General features: G+C 39.5%; 1 protein-coding gene across 3 annotated transcripts; it reads right to left on the bottom strand.

Annotated features, from left to right (window-relative positions):
• Nucleotides 1-9,455: 9,455 nt before the first annotated feature.
• LOC110488022 (tissue factor pathway inhibitor 2) lies at nt 9,456-13,414 on the bottom strand. 3 transcript variants are annotated; one of them, XM_021559976.3, is made up of 5 exons: nt 13,226-13,414; nt 12,656-12,826; nt 12,195-12,374; nt 10,648-10,821; nt 9,456-10,083 (listed from the first exon to the last, which is right to left on the bottom strand). In XM_021559976.3, exons 1-5 carry the CDS (start codon nt 13,299-13,301, stop codon nt 9,980-9,982), a joined length of 705 nt encoding a protein of 234 aa, XP_021415651.1. In that variant the 5' UTR covers nt 13,302-13,414; the 3' UTR covers nt 9,456-9,979. The 3 variants fall into 3 exon arrangements, with proteins under 3 accessions (XP_021415651.1, XP_021415652.1, XP_090083788.1); XM_021559977.3 differs by having other exon boundaries at nt 9,456-10,079; nt 13,226-13,395; XM_090227662.1 differs by lacking the exon at nt 10,648-10,821 and having other exon boundaries at nt 13,226-13,395.
• Nucleotides 13,415-14,991: the final 1,577 nt, after the last annotated feature.

Below are 14,991 nucleotides of genomic sequence, written 5' to 3'. Positions count from 1 at the left end.
CAGTGGAGCAGGTCGAGAGTTTCAAGTTCCTTGGTGTCCACATCACCATCAAACTATCATGGTCCAAGCACAACAAGAAAGTTGTGAAGAGGGCACGACAAAGCCTTTTCCCCCTCAGGAGACTGAAAAGATTTGTCATGGGTCTCCAGATCCTCAAAAAGTTCTACAGCTGCACCATCGAGAGCATCCTGACCGGTTGCATCACCGCCTGGTATTGCGACTGCTCGGCATCCAACCGTAAGGGGTTACAGAGGGTATTGCGCACAGCCCATTACATCACTGGGGCCAAGCCATCCAGGACCTACAGACTAGGCAGTGTCAGTGGAAGGACCCAAAAATTGTCAAAGACACCAGTCGCCAAGTCATAGACTGTACTCTGCTACCGCACGGCAAGCGGTAACAGAGCACCAAGTCTAGGTCCAAATGTTTCCTTAACAGCTTCTACCCCCAATCCATAAAACTGCTGAACAATTAATCAAATGGCCACCCGTAGTATTTGCATTGACACCCCACCCCCCGCCCTTTGTTTTTACACTGCTGCTAATCACTATTTATTATCTATACATAGTCACTTTCCTCCTTCCTACATGTACAAATTACCTCGACTAACCTGTACCCCCGCACATTGACTAGGTACCGGCACCCAATGTATACATTGTTATTTTATTGTGTTACTTTAAAAATATATATATTTTAACTTTAGTTTATTTAGGAAATATTTTATTAACTCTATTTTCTTAATACTGAATTGTTGGTTAAGGGCTTGTAAGTAAAAGCATTTCACGGTAAGGTCTACACCTGGTGTATATGGCGCATGTGACAGATGACATTTGGTGTGATTTGATTTGATTTAATGAAAGCTTTCAGATTGTAGTGCCCTAGCTCTGGAGAGCCCAAGGACATTACAGCACTGGAGTCATGAGAAGGGCTAGTACCCGTAGTGCCCTTGTTCTTAAATAGCCACATACCACCAGAATAACTTCAGAATAACTTCAGTGAATCATATCTTGCTTGCTGGCTGCAATGCAAAACATATAACCATGTGAGTTAGCTAGCTAGAGAATTGTCTCAATGCATCTTCTGAATGTGAAATTACAAGACACAGAAGACACTTGCCTAAGGGTGTTTCCCAATGTCCTCCTTGTTGTAAAGGTAACGTTAGCTAGCTAGGCTAGTCAGTCCCAGTGTGGGCTAGGTAGCTAATAGCCAATGAGCCCTTTTTCTCTTAATGGAAAAGTTAATAATAAACAATCAAGCTTTGTTTATACACTAGCTGGGTAGTGTAATGCGTGCGTACTGGCGGCAGAGAAGTCAGGCGCAGGAAGAGCAAAGACTGAGTTACAATGGTGCAGTTTAATAATAAAAATCACTGTGAACAAAAACAATAAATAAATACAATGGGATGAAACACTTCGCACGCCAGACATAACATGCACAAACTCTTACAATCAACAAGGACATGTGGGGAACAGAGGGTTAAATACACCACATGTAATTGATGGGATTGAAACCAGGTGTATGGGAAGACAAGACAAAACAAATGGAAAATGAAAGGTGGATTGGCGATGGCTAGAAGACCGACGATGTCGACCGTCGAACGTCACCCGAACAAGGAGAGGGACCGACTCCGGAGGAAGTCGTGACAGGTAGTTAGCATAAAATGCTGTTGTCTCAGCATTGCCAGCTAGCTAGCAATCTAACATTGCTGTATTGGTGATCGTTTTAAGCTGCTAGCTGGGATAGAAAAAATAAGGATGAACTTTCCCTCCAAAACCTATTGACCAATAGAGACTCATCATCTATGCATTTTGCTAAACCCCGCCTACATGGAATGAATGTGCCAGAATTTTGCAAACATAAAAAGGCAACGAATACAAAGGGCAGGGTAGCGTAACCAAAAATAGAAAACATTGCAGGCAAAGAGGGAAGTGTTTCATCACAATCACATTATCATAAAAAATGTTTCACTGCAATATTTTGCATTCATTTACAATTAATTTGTTCTTGCCTTTCAAAATGTATTTCCTTGCGATATAATTTATTTTCCTCTCAATACTTTTGGGTTAATGTTTTGCTTTCAATATGTTTTTTTGTTTGTTTGCAATACTTCAAATTTTCTCGAATTCTAAAGGTTTGCTTGATATTAAAGGCACACAAGTAATATCATATACAGTTGTGGCCAAAAATATTGGTACCCTTGTCAAAATATTTTGGTATCCACATATGTATGTCTTTGGTTTGCAGTTGAACAAAACAAAAAAATTTGAATAATTTATTAAAGCTTAGCTTATTCCGCAAATAAATTCTAAAATGGCCCGGACAATATTATTGGCACCTTTGATAGAAGTATTAGAAGTAATTAGATCTCAAGCCGGTGCTTCTCCTTTACTTTGGAATTAAACTCACCTGTGGTGAGTTGCAGGTGCCAGCAATATAAAAATCACTCATTCAACCAGTTTGAATAGAGAAAAGAACTCATTCTCCTGTTTTGTGTCACTGTGTATTACAATGAGCATGGAGAAAAGAAAGAAAACCAGAGAATTATCCAAGGAGGTCAGACACAAGATTGTAGCCAAGCATGGACAATCTCAAGGCTGCAAGTCCATCTCCAGAGACCTTGATGTTCCTGTTTCCACCATATGTAATGTTATCAGGAAGTTTAAGTTTCCTGCCACTGTAGCCAACCTCCCTGGACGTGGCAGCAAGAGAACTCCTGATGAAAGATTGCAGCGAAGGATTTTTATAATGGTGGAAAGGTACCTTGTTCAACTGCCACAGATTCAAAGGTATGACAATTTCAACTCGCACCATCCGTCGCCAACTCAATGAAAGGGGGTTATATGGTAGGAGACCGAAGAGGACCTCACTGCTGAGAGAGAGACATAAGAAAGCCCGACTGCAATTTGCCAAAACACACCTGAACAAAATGTGGACAGATGAGACCAAATAAGAGCTTTTTGGTAAAGCATGTTTACAGAAAACAAAATGAAGCCTTCAAAAAAAAGAATACCTTCCCTACAGTCAAAAGTTGAGGATGTTCAGTGATGTTTTGGGGTTGCTTTTCTGCCTCTGGCACTGGGTGCCTTGAACGTGTGCATGGCATCATGAAACCAGGAGAATACCAAGGCATTTTGGAGCATAATGTCGGACCTAGTGTCAGAAAGCTGGGTCTCCGTCGAAAGGTCATTGATCTTCCAGCAGGATAATGCAGGATAAAAAGCACCCAGGAATGGTTCAAGACAAAACACTGGACTGTTCTGAAGTGGCCAACAATGAGTCCAGATCTAAATCCCATTGAAAACATGTGGAGAGATCTGAAAACAGCAGTTAGGAGAAGGCACCCTTCTAATCTGGGAGAACTGGAGCAGTTTGACCAAGAGGAGGGGCCAAACTGCCAGTACAGAGGTGCAGGAAGCTTTGCAGTTACTTTGACCAAAGGCTGTGCTACAAAATATTAAGTCTAGGGTGTCAATAACGCTGTCGATGCCATTTCTGTTAATTTTCTGATTCAAATGGATATACTGTATTAAGTTCTGAATTAAAAACAAAGGCTCTGTAATGTTAACAGTGAAATAAAGAATTGTGGAGACCAAATAATTGTCAACTTATTTTTAGGGAAAATTGTGAGTTACTTGAAAAAAGTGCAGGGTTGCCAATATTTTTGGCCACGACTGTATGTGAGGAGTGTTTGTTCACGTCTCCACGAGATCATTAGATTAACCTTAATAGGTGCATAGCAAATTAAACTGCCATCTCCTAGTGATGCTTTAATACACACTTTAATACACACTGTGCATCAGCGATGCCACAATGTTCATTTAACAAGGTAGAGAGAAGAAACTCCTGGGATGTGTTTGAAATGGCACTCTATTATCTTCATACTGTAGTGCCTTACATTTGACAAGAGCCTTCATTGCTCCTCTGGTCAAATGTAGCGCACTATGTAGGGATTGGGAATAGGGTCCCCTTTCAGACACAGCCTTGGTAATAATAACCATACTACACAGGGGCCTTCTCGCCAGCTTCGCAGCTTCTCTCCCCTAGTTCATCCATTAGAGACCAGTGAGCGTTGGTGTTTTAAAAGGGCAATTACACCTGGATGAAGGTTTTGACATAGCGTAAAACAGTGACAAGCTGTCCTCACTTGACCCTTCATCAGGCAGAATCCTCTTAGAAAGCCAAAGCGGCGGTTTCAACTAGTTACCACAGTCACAAAGTCAAAATGAGCTATATTGTAGAAATTAATGAGAACTAAAATGAGTATTTTGTTCTTAATTTAAGGTTAGGGTTAGGCATAAGGTTAGCAGTGTGGTTCAGCTGCCCACTGGTTTCCATTTTTTATTAGATATGAGGCAGCCACAGTGACCTTCACAAGCAAGGAAGAGATCTTTAGCCAGCTTAAGCCCATCATGGCCATTGTTTGAGCCAGGTAGGGAGGAAATGGAACCACCTGTTTCACGAGGAGATGCTACATTTTAGGCTCTGGAGGGGAAAATAAAGGCACGTAATGGCGGCCGGTGGCAGATAATGTCACGGGCATTAATTGTCTGGATCCACAGAGAGGATCCCTCTGGTAAAATCTGGAGACTTCCTCCAACTCCTCCAATTAGCCTATTTGGTAACAAATTGATAGGTCCTTGATTCTGGAATGGCTCAAAAATGGCGGATGCCCACACAGATTCAAACCTCCCAAATGTATTTATCATAGTCACAATCTTAAGACCTGCAGGTCTACTCACAGTGGGTGGGGTAAGATGCTGTTACACACATCACATGTCACTGTCATATGAGAAATTAAACTTTCTTCCAAGAACTTTAAAAAAAAACCTGTAGAGCCACAGAGTTCAATCCCATCAGCAGGAGAAGACCTTTATGGTCAAAATGTTGTCTGATTTATTGTGTGTAGGCAAAACTGTGGGACACTTTCTATTTACTGTAGACCCACTACAACTCAACTCCAGAAACTGTTGTGCTAGAAGCATATGCACTCAGTCTCCCCTGGTGCCAGGCCAGCATTTCGTGACCATTCCTCTGAGCTTTGCTCCATTGGCAGAATAACGTTTTGTTTGATTTACGGAGGTAATCACAGAAGAAGGATGGTTCCACGCCTCACATCTGCATATGCCTTGCTTATTCAGGGGGTTCTAAGTTCAGCTCTCAGGAGGTGGAGCGCTCTACAGTAGCCTCCATCCACAAACCTAACAAAAAATATGGCTTTATTAAGACACACAAATACAATAGCGCCAATGTGTTTACCTGCCAAGTCTGCTGAGAACGGATGACATTTATTTTTGATATAAAGTTATTAACCTTTGGAGGCTGCTGCGTGGAGTGCACAGATTGAAATCTTTCTTCACTTTACTTTGTGAATATGTTGTAAAATACATCTGGTTAAATAAATGTGTGGCTGTGTGTCTGTATTCAGGGGATTCATTTGAGTAATTTGTAATCTTCCAAACTTTGATTGAAAATGACTCTGGCACGCGTGCAGCATGCAGGCTACAGTGGTGGATCTACTTTATCTCCATTGAGAGTCATAGAATGTGTGCCATCAAGGAAGTTTCTGTTTACAGACTGAAGGTATTGCTTCAGCCTCAACATAAAACAAAGGTCTGTGAATAAACACAGATGATTTTAAATAAAATATTCACTCTCAAACCCAGGATTCCGTGAATGCAGAGTTCACTGTTTAACTTTTTTCATAGGGATTCAGATGAAATTATAGAGCCTTTGTTTACATCCTTTGAATACTAAAATCACATTCAAGCTCTTATTTTGTGCATGTAGAACTTAAGATACCAAGCTTTATGGACGTGTATGTTAAACCCCCAGTTATACACTGAGTGTACAAAACATTATGAACACCTGCTATTTTCATGACATAGACAGACCAGGTGAATCCAGGTGAAAGCTATGATCCCTTATTGACGTCACTTGTTAAATCCACTTCAATCCGTGTAGAAGAAGGAGAGAAGACAGGTTATTAAATAATTATTTTTAAGACAATTGAGACATGGATTATGTACGTGTGCCATTCAGCGGGTGAATGGGCAAGACAAAAGATTTAAGTGCCTTTGAACAGGGTATGGTAGCAGGTGCCAGGCGCACCGGTTTGTGTCAAGAACTGCAACACAGCTGGGTTTTTCATGCTCAACAGTTTCCCGTGTGTATCAAGAATGGTCCACCACCCAAAGGACATCCAGCCAACTTGACAGAACTGTGGGAAGAATTTGGGGTCGTATGCTTTAAAGCAATGCCCATTACAACGTCTACAGCAGAGCAGTGGTGTAGTGGAGTGGAAACGCAAGTAAACGTTTCCCCAGCTTTTAAAATAAAAATTGCTTGACAGTTTACCCACCTTTTGCAGAAAACTGCATTGAAAGTATAGGGAGTGTAACTTTTTCATCACAACTACAGTTGATCTGTGTTTCCATAACATGGCCACGTGACAGAGAATGTAGGCGGAGAGACAGATTGATAGGGAGTGTCAGCCAGGCCAGCCTAGCCCAGCCTAGCCTCGGACCAGACAAGAGAGATCAATTCAGGCAGGGGTGAGAGAGAGAGAGAGAGAGAGACACTCCTCTTAATCCCACACTGGATGATGGACTCTGGGGAAAGTGTGATACCATGTGTTGGTACGGAAACAGCCAGGCTCCAGAGCACTCAGTCAGAAGATGTTTGGTTTAGTTAGCATCCCAAATAGCACCCTATTCCCTTTGTAGTGTCCTACTTTTAACCAGGGCTGATAGGGCTCTGGTCAAAAGTAGTGCACTATGTAGGGAATAGGGTGCCATTTAACACGTACCAGAGACTGACACCAAAAATTTCCAGCTGGTGGGCAAAGGTCAGAAAATGTACTTCTCTCATAGGAGGATTTAATTAGATTATTTATTTAATCAGTCGCCTCAACATGACCAAACTTCTTGATTCCCTTTTGATGGATATTTCAGAGGTATGTATGAGTGAAATGCCTGATGAAGGGATGAAAGAAAGAAGAGGGGTGCTGCTGCTTACTCATTTACAGCAGTTAATATGGGTGGAAGGTAAAGTCTGTAAAACGTTGCCTTGGATCCCCACCCAGTGGCTGTTTAGGATCCAGGCCCTGCTGCCAAGCTATCAGGTCATGCTCAATGAAGGTCCTAACGGACCTAGGACCAAATCCATCCACAGATAGAGTAGTTAGAAGTAATAGACTCTGGTATAACTCTGTTAATAGACTATGTTAATTATGGATACTAATATACTAGGAACACAGTCTACATGTGTTTACTTTCTCAAGCATACACTGTGTGTCCCAAATGGCACCATTTACCCTATATAGTGCACTACTTTTGACAAGAGTCCTATGGATCTTGGTCAAAAGTAGTGCACTATACAGGGAATAGCGTGCCATTTGGGATGAACATCCTTTTGGTTTGCCAAGGGCAGCTGCAACAGGTATAATTCTGCCACCAGGAGGCGCCTAAAGTTCTGTAACCTAAGTCCCCAAGTCATCCTCAAACATGGGTAATCTTTTAGCTTCCAGCACTTTCAATTATATTATTTATAGAGCACATGATTAATTGGTATACATGCAATCACGTTTATGAAAAATACTCATGTTTTGTTATTTAAATGTATATAGAATGACAAGTAATATTATGGTAACTGAAAATTGCTAACAACAGGCTTGGCTTATACAGTACGTAAGGTATAGAGCTAAATGGTCTGAGAACTCATGAAGTGGACTGATTAGCACATGGATCTCATGGTTCTGTATATAAACGTAATTTAATTAAAACAGTGAATTAATTACTAGTAAATTGCCCTACCTAATGTCCTGTGACTAGTACAGTGGCCTCAAGTACTCTTGTGTCAGTCAAATCTCTCATAATCAGCACCATTCAAAATTAATAGGTTCCATTTCAGACGGTTTGTCTGTAATAGAAAATAAACCACCAAGTCTATTACAGAGATGGACAGCTTTTAATGGCTTTTGCTGGAGATTTTATCTCATAACAAAGCGACAAAAACAGGGATACATTTTCAATGTGATTAAACTTAACAAGCTTGTCTGAAATGCGTCTTAGTTTTTTTTTACAAAAGCAAGGAGTGCAAACTTCAAAGTAGCAATTTGCATACAGAAAAACTATGCGAACATTTTAATTCCTTCTAAATCCTTTTGAATGCTTATTACGTTTCTGGTTCATGGTTTTCTATTGGATTTTCTGAGTTGTGTCACTGTCCGCCTCCTTCCCAACGCTAGCATCCTGTGACCCCATCTAAGGACAGGGAGATAGCCACAGCCAGATAGATTGATAGGCCTACTTATGACATCCTTTCTGATACCACATCCTCAGCAATGGATGGTTTACCCTGGAGTCCTAATAGAGAACCAGCCCGACAGGTTTTATACTATTTATACCCCAACTGAATGGGCTAGCAGTTTACCTTTGATGACTTCCATCAAGATTTATTGACGCAGATTCAGTGCCGCAACTATTATTTTATGGAATGGTTGAATCATGTGGTTGAACAATGCTACATTGCTTCTGAGTGGCGCACTGCATCTCAGTGCTAAGAGGCACTGAGGCTGAATCACATCCGGCCGTGTTTGGGAGTCCCATAGGGCGACGCACAATTGGTCCAGGTTTAGCTGGGGTAGGCCGTCATTATAAATAAGAATTTTTTCTTAACAGACTTGCCTAGATAAATAAAAAACATTTAAAAAATGTGAAAAAGCACAGGATGACAAAAAAAGGCTCCTAGGTGTATTTTTAGGAGACAACACAACAACACCACAACACCACAACACCACTTGGTCTGAAATTGGTGCCGGTACTCATTTTGTGTGCCGGTAGTGTTTATACTGTATTTAGGTGCAGGAACTCTGCAATAGTTTTAAGCCAATATTTTTAAGCTAATATTCTATTGGAAGCAGTAGACATTTTGAGGTGCCAGTACTCAGTTCTGGTGAGCTCCTGACCAAGTCAAACACTGTGTATACTGATTATGCTGCCAAAACTAATATTTCCAGATACAATAACATGTATGAGAGTTAACAGAACAGGTTATTACTTTTCTATTCTGAGTTTGTTTCAAACCAAAACTTTCAAGTTAGGGTTCATGTCAAAACAACTAAATAAATCTGAATTGTAATGTAATTGTATAATGGGTGGGAATGTACCTGCAGGTGTGTCAGTATGTATCACATATTACATTGATGTGTTAAACCCTGCATATTTCTACAATTTCTCTTCTTAAAATGTGATTTTAAACCGAACCCTAACCACACTGCAAACCTTATGACTAACCCTAACCTTAAATTAAGACCAAAAAGTGCATTTTTGTTCTCATTAATTTGTATGATAATAGCCAATTTTGACCTTGTGGCTGTGCTATCACGTGGAAACCCAGATGAGAAGGGACAAGGTGACGATGCAAGCATACGTGACCAAAGAATATCCAGAGGAAAATAAAGATGTCATTATTTTAATTTAACTAGGCAAGTCAGTTAAGAACAAATACAAAATAAGTACTGATACACATTCAGTTCTTATTCCTGCTTAATAACAGGACTATCCAGACAAGGAAAAGTTGAGTTTAAAAAAAATGCCATGTGCGAAAACTTCATATAAAGCTAACCAAAGGTTTTTGTTGAAATATACTATGTTAAAAACACAAAATACTAAAAATACATTCATTATTTTGCTAACAAAAATGAAATGCTATATTGTATGATAGTTGCTATGGTAAATGTATTCTACAATACACCATCTTGAGAAAGGTACACAAAAAAAATACTGCTGGTGTAGGTTGATTCCCATTTGGGTGGTTGGTTCGCTATTTTCAACAGTGCATCACAGTTAACATCTATAGAAAAGGCAGTGCAAGTAGCTAGTTACTTCTGGTAAAGTAAAAAACAAACATACAAATCAACATTTCAATGTCTGTTCATTTACAGTCAATTCATGTGTCTCTTTGAATAAAAATCACTGAATCAAATTTTTGACCATTTAATACCGTTATTAGACTTTATTCTAATGCGTTTTTTGGCGGTTGTTCTCTTCAAGCCTGTTCTTCTGGGTTTCCATGGTTTCCTAGCTGAAACAAAGAAAATGACATATCGTCATATAGGCTATTCTTCAGTTGTACAACTGACTATGTATCCCCCTTTCCCTTTCCCTTACTACGTCACAGTAAGGTGCAGAACGATCGGTTTGCCTGCTGGGGGGGGCAGGGAGAGCCTCAGCTCGACTAAAACCATGTAAAACTATTGAAAACTGTGTGCAAATTAACCTAAAATACACATACTTGTCAGTTATAGCATAATCATATATTATATTACACAAATATCCAATTAATGTGGCCAAAATTGAGAGATTGAGGAGTAATCCAGCTGTTTTGGGGCACTGTACTGCACTGAAAGCTGGTTGCGCTTGATCCCGTTAGAAATGGACAAAGTCATGAAGCATGTTCCTTATAACCTGATCCACATACTGCACCACTACTACAACTCATCTTCCTGGACGTGTGAGCGGTTCATCTATTCAGTATCCCCAGTCACATCATGACCACAGCTACATGTAACTTCTACCCGTCTATAATCTGCCACATTTAAATGATTATGTCTGTGCATGAGTACGTGTGTCATGGCCATTATTATACCTTTAGCACAGACGTCCATGCAGCTTTGCCTGGATATAAAGTTGTTGCTGCTTCCTCCACAGCCTGAATAGATGAACTGCTCACACATCCTGGAAGCTGAGTTGTAGTAATAGCGCAGTATAGACGCAGCACAGCCTCCTTTATCCAGGGGATCCAGGCAGAGCATAGGAGTAGCTGTCAATCACACAAAACAACTATAAGAACTCTCAAAGAGAAAGCTACTCTTCAGCTAACATTATCTCGTTTCTGGTGTCTTAATTACATTAGTAGATGTAAAATTGAGCGAGGGCACTGGATGTAATCATATCGGAAAAATGGAGTCTAAAGAAAGGACAATGAGTACTCTGTAAATGTAGTCTACTCTTCAGCTAGCATTGTCTAATTTTAGACCAAGAGGATCATCTCTGGCTTCTGAACATGAACAGACACACAACTGAGAGAAGGCTGTATAGAGGGCCATTTGGAATCATTTCAGGCCAATTTTTGCGGAAAATTAAGGCACTCGCAAACTGTATCGTATTGATAGAGCAGGCTGTTAGTCAGGGTTGGTATTTTTGGACTGCTGTTCCTTCTATCTTGTTTAATTTCCTGATTACTTACAGATGTATGATCTTAATTTGAGCCAGCAGGAAACAAATCCTACAGCAACAGGAAATGTGAATTATTGTGTAGATTATATTTCAAGATGCAATATGTAACTTTTTGGGCGACCCAACTGAATTCACATAGAAATGTTAGTTATAAATCTGTCATTCTCATTGAAAGCAAATTCTAATTCTATGCTTCTTAAGTTACATTTTTGCATATTTTCCTTTTGGTTTTGTGCACCAGCTTCAAACAGCTGAAAATACAAAATGTTTGGTTATGGAAAATATATTTCACAGTGGTTTAGATGGTACAATTCTCTACACTATAATTTCTTATTTTGTCACATATCCTGAAATTAGGCAATCTATCTGAATTTTAGCAACCAGGAAATGGTGGAGCAATTTCTGCATAGTGCACCTTTAATATAAATGGTTGTAGGGGTTGATACATTTCGTAAGGGAAAATAAAGTCTGAAATTTTAAAGTGGGAATTACAAACTTCAGAAGCCTTTTTAAATGTCAAATACACTACACGTTTAAAATGTCCTGCATTGCAGGAAAGTTATCCTACAACAGTGTGATCAAATTAAGATCCTACATCTGTAAATATCAACTATTACACATCCTCATGGTTAGGTTCTGACGAGGATGTGGGTGTTTACAATCAAATTGCCCGGCCGATTTCATGAAAGAGGTTCCTCTAATCTTGTTTCTACATACTTCTTCATGTAATTCTTGTGAGCAAAGTTAAATATGTTTCATCAAAATGAATACAAAGTTAACAACACAACAGAGTAAGCACAGTAGAACACAGTAGAATATGGTTATAACAAGCATTGTTCACGTGGAATGAGCCTATGTGCTCAACACTGATGTGTTAACGTGGAAATGTTTTCCCTATTGTGCAGTACAGCTGATAGAAAACAGCCTGACTGTTGACTTTGACCATTCTCCACATACTTTTGTGTGGTCTACAGTACTCCATGCAAGACATCTGGTTCTGGAAGCGGTTCTCGTTGCCCTGACAGCCACCGTAGACAAACTGCTCACACTGCATGGTGGTCATGTTGAAGAAGTAGCGCCAGTGCATGGCACGGCAGGGGCCCTCCTCCTTCTGGAACCTGCAGATCTGGGGGATCTCTGGTGGTTGTAGAAGGTGCAAAGACACACATTCGTATAAGAACTATTGAAAAATGAAACGTGACACGGTTACCCTAAATAAATTGATGTGTCCATTTCAAATCTTTAGTACTTTAATAGGTCAGATTTCCACAAACATCATGATTTCAATGGTTACAACAGTTTTGATGGCATATGAAATAAATAAATACATTATTATAAACAGCAAACTTTTCAATGCAAAGGAAAATTACTGCAATTGCTAAACAAATAGTATTTAATTAAAATGCAAATAAACTTACTTGGTATCCTAAAACATGCTTTCTTACATTCCATAAAACTCATGAAGTTGTTGCCATTCCCTTGGCAGCCTCCATAGCTGAACACCTCGCATTGTTGAGTGATAGTATTGTAGTAGTAACGCTGGCTATCTCCTCTGCAAGGCCCCTCGTCTACTGGAAGAAGACACACCTCTGGAATGAGAAGAAACACACAACATCAACACTATTGCTGGCTATGTAATTAGGGGCTCTATTCAATCTGTATCGCTGAAGCGTTACAGATAACATGCTTGACATGTAAAGGTCAATTCCTGTTAAATCGGTAGCGTTTACCATAATGAGGGAACATTGCCTTTAACTGTCAATCAAACTGTAACCCTGAAATCCCACGATACGGATTGAATTATTCCCCTAGGTAAAGACATCTCTGCTGAAGTACAGATTCATGTCAACAACAACTTTATCACTACTAGAAAGGCTTGAGCCAACGCCCATTATATTGATTATCATGGGGTTGAACGGTATTCTGGTGCTTTGAAAACTCTCATAACGAATAAAATCAACAGTCACGGTAATCAAATGTTTCTTTACCTTGTTTCGGTGACAACGCAAAAACGTAACAAAGGGAGCATGAAAATATCAGAAAAATCAATGAACTGAACTCCATTGTTGTAGATCGGTTCTAAATTCAACTACCCTTCTAATTTTACGCACGAGATGTGCAGCCATTTATACTATTGTAAAGGTTTTCCCAAGGGGCCGGAGGGGCGGGCTATAGCTGATGACTCATTTGTCATTTTCATAAAAAATCGTAGTAGGTCTTAAAACGACCTGATTAATGTGGTGATTTGAATCACAGACAATGTCATATTGATAGACAGCTAAAATATTTATGCAAGACGCCCATCTTGGTTAATAGCTATGGTCTAATCATTGCTGTGGAAATACACCAGAATAGATGTAGGCTAGTCTGGGAACGAAACTACTATGCTATTAATAAATCATCGGTTTCATGAGAATAATGAGTTGTTAACAGGTTTATGACCATATGTGTCATGTTGTGGACTGCTGTCTTCAGAGTAGTTCAATTACATGATAATGGTGTCTCTATACATTCCAAAATCCCGCATTCTCCACATAAGAGATGTTTCCAACATATTTACTTGTTGAGGATAAAAGGCTGTGCATGATTACGAAGTGCACATAAACATAACCTTTGCGGTTAAATTCACGTATCGGATAAAAATGTCAATATAAATGTGTTTCCATTACATTTTCTACTCTACTGACGGTTTTGTCACAAAAAAATGTTGAGTTACATAGAGAATGTGCCCACTCTGGTATAAACACGTGGGCTCTAGCCGACAACTAGCAACTACAGTGACGGTATAGCCTATTACTACATGATGAGATTATTATGGACAAAATAGCGAGATTATTTTTATTTGTCAAACAGCAAAGCATCGATCATAATGTCACCAGAATAAAATCCTCGATATTTACTGGAAATGAGCATTAAACTCATCACCATGCACTTTTACCACCCTGTCAAATTCATAATATATTTAATCTGTAGCCAATAAACGACATGCTTTCCCGCCTTGTAGTGGGAGGACCACACAACATGTCATCATCACATTACTCCAAGTTTATTTCTATATGACGGTTATTATATCAATATTTGTGCATAAAAGCATTCCCACCGCAATTTCTTACAAAATACATTTTATTGACACAAAAAGATCCCAACTTTTGTAGCATATTTTGTGTTGTCACATTTATAAAGTTTACCGACAAATTGCCTCTTTCCATCAGGCCTGTCATGATATTTTTTATCCAACAGGTACTTTACTCACACACAAAGTTTGCATTTGAAACGCAGTAGTTGTAACAAATATATCAGTAGAGTTGAAAGTGCGATGAAATCCCAACTTGTATTTGTCATTCGGTACATGGGAATTTAGCCAAATATTTTTTTACGTGCACTATGTCATCAAGCACATCCCTTTATCTGCAAAAAGTCAGTTAGATGGAAATACCTCTGCTGGGAAAATGCGCATATTGTTTTCTGCAGATTTTTGAATATTCGCATGAAAATGTGTTGCAAATTGGATGGAAACCTAGTTATAGAGATTGTCTCCCACCATGTAGAGCACCAAACAAGTTTCAATTCATTTGCAGTGGAGATTCTTTTCATTTCACACCGGTCACCCTGTTTTGTTCTGTGCCTGAATCCAAAACATACAGGCAGCACAATTCAAATGTAGGCTAGGATCAGTGCTTGACCTGTAATTGATTGAATATTGAATAGGAGCCTTGGTCTATGAAAAGAAAGGCTTATTTCTCAATCTCAATAC

Source organism: Oncorhynchus mykiss, chromosome 30 (assembly GCF_057628025.1).
Source record: "Oncorhynchus mykiss isolate SJ-2025 chromosome 30, ASM5762802v1, whole genome shotgun sequence".
Taxonomy (NCBI): Eukaryota; Metazoa; Chordata; class Actinopteri; order Salmoniformes; family Salmonidae; genus Oncorhynchus; species Oncorhynchus mykiss.
The sequence above is the reverse complement of the archived record's forward strand: the minus strand, read 5'-3'. Positions and strand labels throughout refer to the sequence as shown.